At 42.0% G+C, this 17,903-nt stretch overlaps 1 protein-coding gene across 3 annotated transcripts in view; it reads right to left on the reverse strand.

Annotated features, from left to right (window-relative positions):
* Positions 1-17,903, reverse strand: part of INVS (inversin) — a 153,513-nt gene that overhangs the window by 34,707 nt on the left and 100,903 nt on the right. For all 3 annotated transcript variants that reach the window (XM_041761124.1, XM_041761126.1, XM_041761125.1), the window contains one exon: positions 10,872-11,084. In XM_041761124.1, the coding sequence (XP_041617058.1) occupies positions 10,872-11,084 (213 nt within the window). The remainder of the gene's footprint in view (positions 1-10,871; positions 11,085-17,903) is intronic.

A 17,903-nucleotide genomic window follows, 5' to 3' on the forward strand; every position in this document is an offset into this window, starting at 1 on the left:
CACCACCTTCTTGGTAAGGTCTACCAGGCTCACACATGCTCTTTTATAAGCAATTTGACAAGCTGCAGAGCTAAGATATCAGACATGGACGCAAGAAACAAGAGTGAGGCAGAGACCCTATGCCTCCAAGAAGTCACAGAATTCAGATTTCCACAGTCTGTGGGATTTGAGGCAATGTTTATTTAGATCTCAAGGGACAGAGAAGACTCAGATGACAGGTATCTGGGTTACACTTTGATATAATGCCTTGTCAACTTCCCCTTCTGAAGGTCTTTTGTCCTGTGGTGAAGCTCCTGTGGTCCACACTGGCTTACCTAATAGTTTCCCACTACGTCCCGTTCCTAGCAAAAGTGGCCAGATGGGTTGTGCTAAGTCCTGTATAACTCTGATGTTTTCCCTTGACTCTGGTTTTGTTACACGCTTTGCCAACTGCTGACACCTGAGCATGCAGCGCTGCAATCCACAGGCTCGCTGGACAGCCTGTCATCATCAGTGCCTGAGATGCATATGGATGCTAGCAGGTGCCATTTCAGTGTGAGCTGTCTGGGAGAAGGCTGCTTTTCAGAAGAAGGTGGAAGCATCTGGGTGGCTGAAGTGCCACTAATTGATCTAACAGCCTTGCTCCTGGCAGGCACGGGGACGGCTGCTCTTTTTACGAGCACTGATGAAGAGAACTGCTCTAAGAGAATATTGGTCCTTTAGACAGACACACACGTGCGGTTGTCTGGCTTGGCATCTACATGGATCTCACTGCCATTAAGAAGGGCTCGGAGGTGATAAATTAGACTTTGTTATTTGAGTGGTCATTTCTCTTTCTTTTGGGAAACTAAACAGCTTTCCTTTTCAATTCTAAGCAGCTGCTTACAATCAGGTGCAGGGCAAACCTTGCTACTGCAGACCTTTCTGGGCCTCCATGAAGGCGGCCACAGAACAAACAGGGGCTCTAGCCTTTTAGAGTGATCAGCATGTCCAGAAAACAAGGGCGCCCTGTCTTCTGAAGATTACTTTGGGAGGGAAGGTTTGCAGGAAGGCATTTTTCATTTTGGTAGAACTAAGTTATAGCAGATTTGGAAGAAAGAATGTAATTATCAGAATATATCATTAGAGCCTCAGTTTGTGAGCAGAAATAAATTAATATTTTAAAAAACTGATGGGAAATATAAGAAAGGGAGACAGAACCTGAGAGACTCCGAACTCTGGGAAACGAACAAGGGGTGGTGGAAAGAGAGGTGGGCGGGGGGTGGGGGTGACTGGGTGATGAGCACTGAGGGGGGCACTTGACAGCATGAGCACTGGGTGTTATGCTATATGTTGGCAAATTGAACTCCAATAAAAAAATTAAAAAATAAAAAACTGATGTATTAAAATAATCTTCCAGGTGACGTATGGCCCACAACTGTGCAGTTCTCCAGAGCTGTGGCTCTTGATGTAAAAGTAGTGATCATTGCAGATAAGGGGGTGGGATTAGAATTGGGACGACGCATAGCCTGCATCCTATTTACATATTGCTGCCTTAAAACAAAAGCAACAATACCACTGAGAACACACACATGCACAAAGACTACAGCTCGGGAGCAGAACATGATCGCACATGCATGTGTCCTTAGGGAATAAGGTCCAGCTCCACTGCTCATGGTCTGAGTTCAAAGGAATCTCAATTTACTCACTTTTATTTGGTAGATAAGGAAACTGAGGCAGAGACAAGTGACTTACCCATGACTACAGACAGCTGAGCTAGACCTCAGTTCTTTACCCCTCCCTATACCATTGACCTCAGTGACAGAGTTGTTTTTTAAAATTTCACTTGATCCATTTCTATCATTTAAAAAATGAATTGGGTCAGGGGCACATGGGTGGCTCAGTCTGTTAAGCATCAAACTCTTGATTTTGCCTCAGGTCATGATCTCAGGATCGTGAGCTTGAGCTCCACATTGGGCTCCATGCAGGGTGTGCAGCCTATTTGAGATTCTCTCTCTCCTCTGTCCCTGCTCCTCCCCTATGTCCACCTCTAAAAAAAAAAAAAAAAAAAAAAAAAAAAAAAAAAAAAAGAATAAATTGGGTCATATAGCTTCGGATATGACTTTTAGTCCTAAACCCTTAGACTCAATTGTCCTGAAACATGTTTTTTTCTCAAACTAATTTATTGCAGAATGTAGAAGGTCTAATAATCTCCATGGGAGTTATGTTATAAATGTGGCCTATTTTTGTCAAGTTTGGGAACAAATATCAGAAAAGGAACCAATGCTATTCTAGACTATATGAAAAATTAAAGAGAAATAAAATTCTGCCTATGCACAGGAAGTAACATTTTAGCAGGAAATTTACTAACATAGAAGAATCTTAATGCCAATAAAATAGCCCTGCCTTTGGAGTCCAGGTTCCAAACTGTGGGCTGAAGGAACCAGGGCTGTGTCACCCAGGTGAAAAAAGATGTAAGGGACACATTACTGCTGCAGATCTCTGAAGGGCCACTATGAGGCAGTAATGTGGCCTGGAGTCCCCCAAAACCAGACCTGAGTCCCAAGGATGGAGATTTCTACAAATGAGTCGCCTAGATGACAACTACAGAAATGGGCCAAAAAAGAACTCAGTGATCCAACGATTGCTTGGTGTGCAAAGAGTCAGATCAAGGGCCATAATTTAAATGACTTGAATGTCCAACGGCTTTAGCATCTCAGGACTGGGCATGTTTGTTTGCACAATGTGGCACAGACCTCCCTCTGGGCCTGTACAATTTAAGTCCTGGAAGGTCATGCTTTTTTGTACCCTCCAATGTGACTTCCAATAGAGAATCATATTTGCTCAGTTTCGACAAGAAGAAATTAATTCTGTCAGAAACTGTAGAAAGAAGCAAGCTCTTTCTTATTCCAGTGGAGTGTTCAAGCTGCCATTGCTACGAAGGCAGGACCTCAGAGAGGTTTGAAAGATGGAATTAAAATGGCTCTGACAGAAAAGGAACATCTACTTAGCAGGTCCTGTTGTACCAATTTAACTGGGCTTTGCCCTAATAATTTTTTTTTTTTTTAAGATTCTAAAAATTTTTGAGAGAGAGAGAGAGCAAGCACACAAGCAGGGGAAGGAGCAGAGGGAGAGGGAGAAGCAGACTCCCTCAAGCAGGGAGTTTGATACCAGGCTCTATTGCAGGACCCTGAGATCATGACCCAAGCTGAAGGCAGACACTTAACCAACTGAGCCACCCAGGTACCCCTGCCCTAATGATATTATTGTTTACAGTCTCGGTGTAGGCTTGGAACCAACTAATTTTTTTTTCAATTTTCTCAAAAATTTAGGAGGAATTTGGTGTGCACTGCCATGTTAGTTAGCTTTGAGAGTAACAGGAAGATTCTTTATTAAACTATGTTGCAGAATTGATGATGGTGACTTGGCATCACTCTTTCAACAGTTATTGAAACAACACTGAGCAATTGAACAAGCTCTGGGGTAAGAGAAAAACTGATTTGAGGCCTGGTTCTCATTATACTTATAGGTAAAAGGAAAAAAAAAATAAGCAGAGCTGTTGCGTGCTGGCCTATCAAGATGGGTGCTGGCAGCTGGAGACAGCCTCCAGCAGTAAGTATGGCTGGTAGGAACCCTGGCTCAGGGTAGGACTGAGATTCACGTGCCATCTTTCTCCTTATGAGCTGTGTGATTTCAGGAGTGTTAACCTCTGTATGCTATTTTCCCCATCTGTGAAATGAGATTGAGGATAGCTATGAGGATGGAAATGAGGACGGGTAGTCCTACCTACCGAATGATTGTATGGATTTAATAAATTAACATTAAAGAAAGCACTATATAAATATAATTGATCACTATTACTTTTACGTAAAGCTGTTAAGATAAAGCTGCCCTGTGACAGGATCTGGATAGAAGTGAAGAAATCAGTGTTTGGCATGAGTGCCATGCAGTCTAAGAGCTTCCGGACTGGGCCTAACCATATTTTCAGAAATGCTCAATGTTGCAACTACACAACTCCCTTTTCTGTAAGAGCCATTTTAATCCTCTCTCTCTGACCTGTCGTAGGTCCCACATTCATGGCCATGGAAACTTCCAGCACTCCACTGGAAGGGGAGAGAGCCTGCTTTTTTCTGCAGTATATGATAGAATTTTCTTCTTCTCAAAACTGGGCAAATTCAACTATGGGCAAACAGAAATTCGTGGAATCCACATAGTGGGGTCTCATGTTCAAGTATATGCAGGGGTGAACCCCTTTGCTCTTAGGCTTTTAAAAACCAGAATAAAGGGGGCACCTGGGTGGCTCAGTCAGTTAAGCATCTGCCTTGGGTTCAGGTCATGATCCCGTGGTCCTGGTATTGAGCCCTGTGTTGGGCTCCCTGCATAGCAGGGGAGCCTGCTTCTTTCTCCCTCTCCCTCTGCCTCTCCCCTTTGCTCATGCACTCTCTCTCTCTCTCAAATAAATAAATGAAATCTTAAAAAAAATCAGAATAAAGAACTATCATAAACCTGTCAACTGGTAATTTGCTCATGATAAATATGGAGGGAGCTAGGAAGCCGAATGCACAAATCTAGAAGGACCAGTGTGTGTCATGAGGATAAATGGTACATAAATATATTTTCTGCCCAGGGAAGGCAGATAGATTAAAGTGGTACACTTACAGAGATTCACAGGATTGAAGGGGACTAAGCCTCCCACTTGGCTGAGGGGGAAACTAAGGCCTAGAATGAAAAACGACTCATGTAAAGTTTCAGGCTCACTGTAATGGTAGCGATTGAACATTTATGATTAAATGCTTATTAAATGTCAGGTATTTTAAGATATTGGAAATATGGAGACACAAATATAATCCCTGTTCCCAAGGAACCGACCATCTAGTGGGGAGTTGGACCCATATGCTCCTATAGATAGTTCTGCATGTGACGGGTTCTAGATGTGGTGGGGGCTAACACAGAGGTACCTACACAGAGCTATGGGGGCTATGGGAGGCAGGCACCACCTGGGAAGAAAAACCTAGAAAGAATGTCAAAATGAGAGGTTGTTTTAGGCAGAGGCAAGAGCATAAGCAAGGACATGCAACCTAGCTCTCACAGAATCTTTGACTCAGAAGGGATCTCAACGACTAGTTCTTTATATAATTTTTAAAAATTCCTTGTATATTATCCCGGAGAGATGATAATTTCATTTCTGCTGAAATATTTCCAGTGAGAGGAAACTGATTACCTCACAAGACAGAAAAGGTTCTGCTCTAACCTTTTCAGTTGGTATTGTGCCCTACAGAGGGGGTTTGTGAGATTCTGTCTCTTTACTGTCGCTGAATAACAGGCTGAGGAATATCTGGGCTCTGACTTCCTCTTGAGGGAATAAGAAAATGTCATGTGTCTTAGAACCTTGGACTTATAGAATGTTAGAGCTGGGTGGGGTGGGGGGAGCTGAGATATCATTTAGACCAATGTTTTTTAAAAATCTCTTTGTGACTCATGGACCTTCTTTGAGGTTGTGATAAAAAATATATAGATCTTCACCACCCAAATAGTACATATGCTCACAATAGACAAATCACTATGTATAGCTTCAGGGCATGCATGGAGCCCCAAAGCCTATCCTGGACTAAGAAATCTTCATATTATTAATGGAAACTGAGGCTCAGAGAAGTGGGTGGCATGTAGTAGAACCATGGTAGTGTTTCCCCATGAAATGTTAACCACAATTCAAGCAGAAGGGTCAGGGCTCTGCGTCACCCCTGGAGAAACTCAGTGACAGCCTGAAGGTGTTCAGGGAGGTGGGCTGCAATTGGATCTATTATGATGAGAAGAGGAGACCTGGGGGAGGAGTAGGGATGCCAGGAGCACTTTCTTTAATGATCTGAAAGTTGGTTTATGGAAAAAGGGTTTAGACTTTTCTGTTTTGCTTCAAGGGGTATCTCAAGACTGAAAGGTAGATGAGAATTTCTGCCAGATAGAACTGTCCATTACTATGGAATGTGCTGCCTGAATTCCTTGTCACTTGACTTTTTAGGGACACAGAACCACCTCCTTAGAAGGGACTGTAGCATCACAAGAGTTTGAACTGAGTGACCCAAACTGGACTTGATCATGTGCCTCTGGGAGTCACACAATCTCATACAGCAGCCAGGATGCAGCTCAGGTCTCCCAGAGCGCATGGAAAGTTATGGAAAGTGAAAATTAACAAGACAGGAAACACAAATGTTGGAGAGGATGTGGAGAAAGGGGAACCCTCCTGCACTGTTGGTGGGAATGTGAACTGGTGCAGCCACTCTGGAAAACTGTGTGGAGGTTCCTCAAAGAGTTAAAAATAGACCTGCCTTACGACCCAGCAATTGCACTGTTGGGGATTTACCCCAAAGATACAGATGCAGTGAAACGCCGGAACACCTGCACCCCAATGTTTATAGCAGCAATGTCCACAATAGCCAAACTGTGGAAGGAGCCTCGGTGTCCATCAAAAGACGAATGGATACAGAAGATGTGGTCTATGTATACAATGGAATATTCCTCAGCCATTAGAAATGACAAATACCCACCATTAGCTTCAACGTGGATGGAACTGGAGGGTATTATGCTGAATTAAGTAAGTCAATCAGAGAAGGACAATCATTATATGGTTTTACTCTATGGGCAATATAAAAAATAGTGAAAGGGATTATGGGGAAAGGAGAGAAAATGAGTGGGAAATATCAGAGAGGGTGACAAAACATGAGAGACTACTAACTCTGGGAAACAAATAAGGGGTATGGAAGGGGAGGTGGGAGGGGGGGATGAGGTGACTGGGTGATGGGCACTGAGCGGGGGTCTTGATGGGCTGAGCACTGGGTGTTATACTATATGTTGGCAAATCGACTCCAATAAAAAAATATACAAAAAAAAAAAAAAGAAAGTGAAACATGAAGAAGTGAGGAAAGTTCAGGATGGCTGAGCCCACACACCTGAGGGTGGGGCAGGTAGGGGGTCATGGAGAGAAATGGGCCTTAGAGACAGAAGTGGAGGCAGAATGGTGAAGGGTCTTATGTAGCACCGTGGATGGTATTCAAGAGTGATGGCCTTCACAGAGTGGTGGGACAGAGGAATGAAGGCAAGAGCACATTTTAAGAGGAATTAACAGCATCAATGGGGGCAGCACCAGCCAGGGAAATAAGGAGGTGAGAAGAGAGACCGACTGTGGTGGCGAGTTGCAGGTTTCACGGTGAAGCTGAAGTGACAGTGACAACAACACACAAATGGAAAGTGCTAGCAAGTCACAAAAGGACAGCGAAATGGAAATGCCCAGGAGGCAACTGATGATGTGGAATCAGAGTTCCAGGAGGTCAGGATGTGAGGTGTGAGACAGAGTAATGGACTATCTACAGAGATGAAGTCACTCAAGTTTCAAGAGTAGATACCTTTCCAGTGGAAAAGAGTAGAGCGCGAGGTGCAGCGGAAGGGCGAGTCTGCAGAGCTGACCTCAGTGAGGAGGTGGTGTGATTACGAAGATGTGAGAAGGAAAAGGCAGAAGAGAGCTGAGATTAGAGGGTGAAACAGAAACTCGGTGAAAAGGAAGCTTCTGGGGAGACGAGTGAGCAACATAAATACAGCCTTGTCTCGCCTGCATTCAGCCGTGTGCTGTGGCAGGTCAATTACAGCGATGTTCATTTCGGCAACAACATAGGTGGGGAGTATGAGTTATAAAGGGCTTTTAAGTGGATTATAGCTATTTCTTAAATAGTATTTTCTAAAAAACATGCCTCGGAAAATATGACTAAAACCTCACTCTCTCCCAATTTCTCTATCAGTAAATTAGAAGTCATTTTAAGTTTAATAAGTTCCTTTCACATCGTTGCTTTAAGGAAGGTGATGTGTGCCATCATCCTAAGATGCTACGCTGGGACCCCGAGGTGGCGTGATGTGCTTGAGATGCCTGGGCCAGGGAGGCGCCGGTGGCAGCAAGGACCGAAGTTTTACCATTCTGATTTTTGTTCCTTAAAAGCGAAAACCAAGGCCAAAATTAAACACTGACTCAGATCTTAAGAAATCACTTTTGAGAAATAAAATTAAACAAATGCAATGAGTTTCTTTTCCATTTAAATATTTCCCTTGGAGCTCTATGGCACAAGGGCTGTAGGAGGTGATGACTGGACTGCACGAAATTTGTTTCCTTCCAATAATGACACCTAATAAAGGAGAGACTGGGGCTGAGAAAAAGGAAAGGAGATTATAAATTTCCAGTTAAGGCGATTTTAGATATTGTCATGGTAAGCACAGCTCTCATGTAAAAGGGTTTTTAAAAATGAGCTTCAGAAACTAAGCCATAAGAACAAGGAAGATGTACCTTGGTGATGGTGACACTAACCAGGATAACAACTAACTGGGGGGGATTGGACTAGATGGTTCCTGAATCCCTGTGCCCTTTCAAGCCCTCAAGGCTGGGAGTCACAAAAAACCTAGTTAGGAAAAAAAAAATCTGTAAGCATGTCCTGAGGTGAAAGCCCTTCCTCCATATAGGAGCTCATCTAACAAATGGATTCTTGGTTTCCAGCTCCACGCTGACTCAGCAGAGCCTGTCCACAAACTCTCTACCCAGGCATATGGCCTCTGCGCAAAGGAGGCAAAGGAGAGAAGAAAGAGACTGAGATCATTAACTGTGAAGATTCGGGGGCTTCCACAGACCCAGAGGGTGCCTATGAGTCAGCTGGTCTAACCTGCCATGTGTCATAGGTGAAAACACCAGGACCCAGAGAGAGAAATGCTGTGTTCCACCACAGACCCTCTGTCCTGCTGGAAAAGGAGTGTGGGGGCTCCAGGGCCCCTCTCTACAGTAACAGAGCAGAATGGATTTGGACTAATATGCTCCTTTCTGGGGGGACATACAAAATCAGTCACATTGCCTTGTAGAATTCCACCTCATATTCAGGTAGGTGTGACTTCAAATTCTGAAAACAGATGCCCACACATTAAGACTGGAGTTTATGAAAACACCAGATAGAAGCAGAAACAACATTCCAGCCCCTGCAGAGAGTATTTAACTTGCGACTCAGGATAATTTGCCACATGTATTACCCACTTAGAGTTGTCACTCTCCTGCAGGGAACTTTTATAAGGCCGAAGAAGAGGCATGTACAGAGGCCTTATGTTAAACTGGATTCTTTTGCAAAAGTGAAGAGAAGAGGGCCTTATGAAGAGAAGAGGGCAGGATCAGATTTCCTAGGACGCCACCAACTGTGGTAGCTTCACTCACAGAAACTGCCATTTCCTGTCAGTCTTAACTACCCAAGCTGCCATTATGGGTAGCATCTCAGGTCACAGTGGTATTTACTTTCTAAAATGGTTCGTCCTGCCTTCTATTATTATTTTAAATTATTCTTTATTACACTTATGCTTCCCCCTTGTGGGGAAGATATGGAAGGATTCAAGATTTGGAAACATTCAAGGTACAAGGATGTTACTCCCATCAAGAATCCTTCTGTTGTCTTTCCCATCAAAAAGAATGGGTTTCGGCATCTCTACCTACCAACAACTTTTTCCCCTAGTGGCCTGAGGTGATTTCTGAAAATGGTTCACTACTCGCTGGACCTAGAAAACCCTACAAAATCATGCAAATCAAGAGGTTTGAATCTTCATGTTCACTGTAAGAATACACGTGACACTGCCCAGGCCACCACAGGTATGCATATCCAAAAAGCCACCAAGTACCAGAAGGATGTCACTCTGCAGAAGCAGTGTGAGCAATTCCATTGCTACAATGGTGGAGTTGGTAGGTGTGCCCAGGCCAAACAGTGGTGGATGGCCCAAGAAGAGTGCTGAATTTTTACTGCACATGCTTAAAAATGAAGACAGTAATGCTGAATGAACTTAAGGGTTTAGAGGTAGATTGTCTGGTCATGAAGCACATCCAGGTGGACAAAGCCTCCAGGATGTGGCATAGAATTTATAGGGTTCATGGTCGGATGAACTCTCCCTGCTGCACTGAGATGATCCTTACTAAAAAAGAGCAGACTGTTCCTAAACCAGAAAAGGAGGTTGCACCGAATAAAAAAGATACCCCAGAAGAAACTGAAGAAACAAAAACTTATACCCTAGGAGTAAATTCTGCATAGAATAAATGCAAATAAAAGGCAGGAAAGAAGGAAGAAGGAAGGAAGGAAGGAAGGAAGGAAGGAAGGAAGGAAGGAAGAAAAAAAGAGAAAGAGTCCAACAAAGGTCTCCAAGGAGGAAAACCAAGGCATTATCCAAAAATCAATCATTTATGGTAAAATAATCACAGTGTGTATATAATAGGCACAAATGACTATTTTACACATTCTGTATCATTATCCAAAATAGTGTGATGTCCTTGAAGCAAGCACTTTGCTTTTAGTTACTTTTCTTCAAAGGCTTGAGACAAGAGTTTTATATGTACAGTAAGAATTTAGTCAATATTTCTTGAGTAAATGACATGATGTAGTACAGATTTGTGAAGGAATAGGTGGGGAGGGCAAGTTATTTTTACACAAGTTGGTTGCTTTAATCAAATCAAAACTAGACACTTCTAGTGAAGTAGGCGGGATATTGGTATCAGTTTCCTGTGGAAAGGCAGGAAAGGAAGGAGGAGGAGCAGTTACGTCCTTGCAGCTTCCTGTAGGCACCTTCCCACCCCCAACTCCTTGCCATGATGGCTGTGGTGGTGGTCTGTCCCTGCGTTGGAACATCAGGGGCTAGCCTGGAGGGACAGCCACCGAGCAGGGATTGGGCCTTGGTCCTTCACTGCAGCTACAGTGCTCTGCACACCCAGTGGGCAGAAGGGGGAAGGTGACATGGGTACAGGGGTCAACATGATCTCAGATCTTCCCCTGATTCCCCCTCCTGCCTGCTCCTGCCACCTGCCCCCTTCTACCCTGATTCCCAGGCTGTGAAGGAACACAGTCTCCATAGCCTGGACTTACTTGGCAGCAGCATCTTTTCTCAACTGTTCATGCTTCATGAGGAGATTTTTCCGGTCTCGAAAAGCCTTTCTGACCTTGTACCCTTTGTAGACGGCCTGGATTTTGAAGGCAGCGATGTCCTGTATGGCTGCGATGGACAGGGCGCCGTGCTCCAACATGAACTGGATCACTTCGTGGCGCTCACCGAGCAAAGCATAGTCAAGGGGAGTGTACCTGAAGCAGGAAGGTATTTTTTTTTAAGCGTTGGAATGTAATTTGAAGTACAGTTAAACTGGCAGTATTGTGTGCAGCAGAAGGAAATCTCATTCTGAGATTTGGACTGTTTCTCAGGCAAGGCTATCTTCAGTACTCCAGGGCTGTTCCTTTTTCCTCTGAGGGCACAAAACAAGGGTAGAGCTGGAGTTAGGTGCTTTGTGTCACTGATCATGATGATTCCTGAGTTTCACTTGCTGGCTCATAAACTGGGGGCTGCAGGAACACGTGATCACTTTTTTTCTCCCCTATGTGCCAAATAATACCCCATGCCTATCTAAAAAGTACTGTGGATAGTATCCTGTGAGATTCATAAGTTTAAGCCCATAGCTACTGATGGTTAATGCTTATGAAGAAAAAATACATCTCCAAACCGAGAGATTTAGTATATGATAAGGATGGCCCTGTAAGTCAGAAAGCATGGCTTATTAAGTAGTGTTGGGACAATGGCATAGCCATCTGGAAAAAAGAGATTCTTATATCACATTTTACACCAAAAGGAGTTCTGGATGAAGCAAAGACCTAAAAAGAGAAAAAGAAACCATGGAAGTACTAGAAGAAACTATGGAAGATTTTTAAAAATTGGAATGGAAAGGTCTCTTCTTTTTTTTTTTTTTTAAGATTTTATTTATTTATTCATGATAGAGAGAGAGAGAGAAAGAGGCAGAGACACAGGCAGAGGGAGAAGCAGGCTCCATGCCAGGGGCCCGACGTGGGACTCGATCCCGGGACTCCAGGATCACTCCCTGGGCCAAAGACAGGCGCTAAACCGCTGAGCCACCCAGGGATCCGGGGAAGGTCTCTTCTAATAAAAATGATCCAAAACTCAAAACCATTAGAGAAGATTGATAAATCCATCTACATAAAAATAACAAAATTCTGTAGGGCAAAAAATACCAAAAACAAAGATAAAAGTCCCCAGAATAGAAAATACTAATGGCTTCTAAATATATAGAAATATGTTCAATCTTACTCATTTGAGAGAAATACAGATTAAGGCTAACAGGGAGAGTACTTTAATGATCAGATTAATGAGGATCAGAAAGTTTAATAACACACTGTGCTGGCAAGGATGCAGAGACTAGCTCTCTATGTGCTACTTTAATCTTTAGAAAGAACAATTTGGCATTATCTATCAAAATTACTCATGCATCTGCCCTTTGACATGTCCCTTGCAGGCATATATCCCACAGACTTGCTCTTGTGTGTGAGATGCTTTCCTTACAAGGGTATTCACAGAAGCACAGTTTGAAATAGTACAAGAGTGGAGACAACCTCAGTATCCACCAATGGAACACCTCTTGCAATAAGTATGGGCCATTCGTGTGATGCAGGCATCCGTATAACGCAGCCACAGCTGTGCTCTGGCATATGGATAAGAATAAAGTCCAGGATGTCTTGTTAAATGAAGGGAAAGAAAAAAAAATTAAGAAACAGAACAGTATTGGGGCGTTTCAGTGGCATAGTCAGTTAGGTGTCCAACTCTTGGTTTTAGCTCAGGTCATGATCTTAGGTTCATGAGACTTAGTCCCACATTGGGCTCTGTGCTCGGCACAGTCTGCTTGAGACTCTTTCTTTCTCTTTAAATAAATAAAATAAATCTTTTAAAAACAGAGCAATATTAAGGGATGCTCCATTTGTATAAAAAAGAACATATCCTCATATGCTTATCTCACGTAAAATATATCTCTAGAAGTTTACCAAGAAACTCGTGATAGTGACATCCCTGGGGAGGACACTGGTTGTCGCAAAGGCAGGGGTGGGAGGGACATTTCGTTTTCATGCCTTTTAAATTGTATACACTGTGCATACCTTTTTGACAAATATATTATTTAGAAAAGATGAGTTGTATTGGCAGATGGTTACATATTTGAATCTCAACTGGCTACCTGTCTAGATGTGTAATTTTAGGTAAGTTCTTTTCTTCAATATATGATTTCTATTTTTAGAAATATAAACTAATCAGATAAATACATAGAATAACACAGCGGTCATCTGTATTCCCACCCTGAGAATTAACCGCTGTTATTATCTCAGCAGGTGTTATTCTTAAAAAAGATTACTTTGTAATAATGACACATATTTAAAGAATTCAAAGAGTGCAAAAAATATAAAAATTGAAGTAAAAAAAAAAAAACCCAACAAGCCAATTGTACCTTCCAACAATGGTAATGCTGTCACTTCTTAACCAACCTAGCTTTCCTCATTACAGACTTGGCTTGAGGAGAAAAAGGAAATAATAAATACAAAGAAGATATCACTGTGCCTGGCATAAAAGAAGCAATTAATAAATGTCAGCTATTGTCATTCTTATTATAGGACATGCACTTGCAGCAGGGTTTGTGATACCACGGTTGCGCATCATCAATATCATTTCCACAGGACCCAAACTAGTAGTTATGACCACCTAATGACTGCCACTGATCTGATTCCTCTCTGGGTGGCTGTTACTAATCCAATGCAATCAGAGGTGTTAGGAAGAAATAATCAGCTGATTTATGAAGTGGAAACACTGATGATTATATGGATGCATGATTAGACACAAAAAAATCATCCAGTGATTATAGAAATTTTCTCTCTTCAAAACTCACCTGACAGTTACAGTCAGACATAAAAGGAGAAAATTTTTCATATAAGCAAAGGTGGTTTGGTCACTTCTGGAAGGAAATTGAATTCAGAAAGAAATCCCAAATGCTAAAATTAAGAAACTTTCATTTTAGGACATCTTGATTTGTCTCTACTGTCCAGGGACCAGAAGGCCATAAAGTAGAGGTGCCTACATAAACTTTAAAATGTTATTTTTTTTTAATTTTTATTTATTTATGATAGTCACAGAGAGAGAGAGAGAGGCAGAGACACAGGCAGAGGAAGAAGCAGGCTCCATGCACCGGGAGCCTGATGTGGGATTCGATCCCGGGTCTCTAGGATCGCGCCCTGGGCCAAAGGCAGGCGCCAAACCGCTGCGCCACCCAGGGATCCCCTAAAATGTTATTTATAAGTAGATGGCATCTTGTAAGTTCAGAAGAACTTTACAATTTTTCACTATATATTTTATTTTTAAAAACTTTTCTTATTTTTAAAAATTTTAATTCCAGGGTGGCTCAGTGGTTTAGCACCTGCCTTCAGCCCAGGATGTGATCCTGGAGTTCCGGGATCGAGTCCCACATCAGGCTCCCTGCATAGAGCCTGCTTCTCCCTCTGCCTGTGTCTCTGCCTCTCTCTCTCTCTCTGTGTGTGTGTGACTATCATAAATAAATAAAAAAAAATAGTTAAATTAGTTTCAGGTAGGTGTACAATATAGTGATAGACTGATCAAGATAAATGTAATCACTATATATTCTAAAATGCCTTCATGACTGTACTCTCCCCAATGTAAAAAATGATCAGAGTCACAGAACTCCATGATATTAGAGCTAAATGGAATTTTAGAGGAATTTTAGCCTATCACCTTCCTTTTATAAACATGTAAACAGATCCAGAAAGATTAAGCAACTTGCTGAAGTTCCCTAACTAGTTCCCTGAAGAACCCACACCTGAACTAAGACTGGATGACTCCCTGTTCCTTCCATAGCACATCTATCAGTTCTTGAAAATAAATCTCCTACAGAACAAAGCTGCGGGGTGCCTGGGTGGCTCAGTCAGTTAGGCGTCTGCCTTTGACTCAGGTAGTGATCTCAGGGTCCTGGGATCAAGCCTCACATTGGGCTTCCTACTCAGTGGGGAGTCCGCTTCTCCCACTCCCCCTGTGCGTACTTTCTTATTCTCTTATTTTCATGCTTGTGCTCTCTCAAATCGATCAATTTTTTAAAAAAAGAATGAAACTGCTTCTCAGATCAATGTACAAATAACATATGTATTGAGCAAGCTTGATCATCTTTTCTACAATTACTCATACAGAGTATCATTCACAGAGTATACAAGCAGGATTATCGAAGTCTGGTTTATGAAAGGAAGGCCTAACCTCTAATTTTACCAGAACTCTCAGGCTGCTTGTGGACGGAAAATTGCATTTCAAGTATTTTAAATATCCTGATCATGGAAAAGTTGTATTTTTATTATAAGAAACTTTGTAAGCATAAACAAAAGTAGAGAGACTGGCATAATAAGCATTTATATGCTCATTACCCAAATTTAACAAGTGGCAACATTTCTGCTACATTTGCTTCCTCTAACCCCTTCCTTATTATTTTTCCGGAACTGTTTTAAAACAAATTCTAGAACTCCTATCATTTAATCTCTTTGCATTTGAATATTCTTCAGTAAATAATATGGACATAAGCACAATGTCATTATGGTATTAGCAAAATTAACAGGAATTCCTTAGCAAAATCTAGTATCCACTCCAAATATAAAGTTCCCCAATTTTCTCAAAAATGTCTTTCTTATAATTGGCTTATTCAAATTAAGATTCTTCATCAATTTTTGATTCAGGGAAACACAGTCCAAATATATAGAAAGATTTTAAGACTAAAGTTTATGCCCTAGTGTTTCAGCACTGACCCTATTGTAATTATTACTCCTGAAACTTTCTGCACCCCAAATTCAATTTAGAGACATTCAAGTGCTGTGAATATTCTCATCGATGTTGGAGTCGTGGCTGTCAGATAGTTATTGACTAGAAGCCAGCAGTAGCTGGCAAAAATTATGTCTATACGGTACACATCAAGTGGTTGGTGTCAATGCATGAGAAGTAAAAATTAGCACTACATTGATGGTAACCAGTCAAGAAACAATGTAGATAAAGACAAGATGCAAGATACAATTGGACTTGCCATGCAGGAATGGTCTGAAGGGATGAGTGGAATGCCTAAACTGGAATGTCAATAAACATAAAAGGCAGAGCCAGGTTCTGACATTTGTACATCAAGGTGCATTGCCAATGAAACATCAGAGGAGACTGGGATATTGCCACTGCCCATCTTCATCTATAGACTGGCAAGTACAGTTAGGGTGATTTTTCCTGGGGTCTGTTGGTCTGTAATTAACATATATTTACTCTAGGAGGCAGTAAGCACCTTAATTCCCACTCTTTCTTAGGCCTGAAATTCAAGTCTTACCATAAAAATGGGAATTGAATTACAAAAGTCAATGTTCTTTTAAAAATTTTTTTTAAAGATTTTATTTAATTATTCATGAGAGACAGAGAGAGAGAGAGAGAGAGAGAGAGAGGCAGAGACACAGGCAGAGGGAGAAGCAGGCTTCATGCAGGGAGCCTGACGTGGGACTCGATCCTGGGTCTCCAGGATTACGCCCCAGGTTGAAGGCAGGCGCCAAACCGCCGAGCCACCTGGGCTGCCCAATGTCAATGTTTTTATTGTTTCCTAAGAAAATAGCAATTAGACAGTAAATACTGTTACAGATTAAATCCTTCATAATAGAAATAAATCACCACTAATTCTTAGGATTCTTAATCTCCCCCTCCCTTTTTTTAGGGTTTCAAAGAGAGAAACCTGTTCTCTCACATATCTGCTTTAATGTCAAAACCTCAGCCTTGAGGATTCTGCTTGGCTTTCCACCTTCCTTAAATGTCCAAACCCCTATATCTTTGAGTCTTTTTGATTTTAAAGTTGTCATTTGAATATAATAGAGTGAGTTCTTTACATAACCCCTCTCAAAGTAAGACATGCTAGTCAGATTTATCTAATTACACACTCAAAGAATTCCAGAAGTTTCTAATGGAGGTATGTAGCAGGGGATGCTACTGGGAACCTGAAAGCATGAACCTAATGATGCAACAGTTATTTACTGAGCATTTACTTCCTGAGAAGCACTGTGAGCAACACAGGGATGACAATGATCTTCAGGAATTCTCCACTAACATGGCAGACAGATCACATAAAATTATAATATAAAGTGAAATGTGCTAAGTGCTCTACAAATTCACACTGTAGGGGAGAACATCATTTGGAACACATGCCTCTGGGATCAAAACTATCTTCTTAGATGAGATTGCATTTGAATGGAGGCAGGACATGATTAACAACTGCATTAGAAATACAGTTTAGGGAGGCCACTTTGGAAGCAGATGAACTGAATGATAGTTCAAAGGGGAGAAAACAGCAAGAAGGCATTGCGACAGCCCCCAGAACGAGGTGGAGAGGGCAAGATTAGGAGGATGGTATTGGTACTGAAGAGGAGATGACAGCAGTAACCCAAGAGATATTGGGTCTGAGGGACAGATTTAGAACTCACCAGCACCCAGGTGACTACTGAAGCCTTTATGGTAGGTCAGAGAGCCAAAGAGGTGCGCTGAGAGAAAAGACCCAGTCCCTGAAGAGTGTCTATATTTAAAAAATAAAAAATAGAAAAGGAAGCAAAAAAAACAAAAAACAAAAAACGGAGGAGCAGACACAACTGGCAGAGAATCAGGAAAATACACTGTCACAGAAGCTTAGATAAGATACAGTCTCAGTAAGGTAAAGAAGAGGGGTCAACAGAACCAGGTGAATGCAGACAGGCCAGTGCGAGTAGACAGAGGGACCAACGTAGGATTTATCAGTGAGTCTGTCAGTGACCATTCAACATGGTTTCAGTGTCAATGTGAGGATGGAAGTCAGACTGCAAAGGCACGAACCATGAGTAAGAAGAAATGGGGCAATGCAGACACTCCAAGAAAAGATGAGCTTTATAGAAAGAAGAAACAAACCTCAGAAAATAAGTAAAATGGAAAATAACAGGTGGAGGCCATCATTAATGGGGAGTGGTTCTGAAAGAAATGGGAGAGATGAAGGGTTCCCCAGAAAGAAGGAGTGGGTTTCCTGAGACAGGTGGCCTAGACAC

The sequence above is a fragment of the Vulpes lagopus genome, chromosome 7 (genome assembly GCF_018345385.1).
Source record: "Vulpes lagopus strain Blue_001 chromosome 7, ASM1834538v1, whole genome shotgun sequence".
Lineage (NCBI taxonomy): Eukaryota > Metazoa > Chordata > Mammalia > Carnivora > Canidae > Vulpes > Vulpes lagopus.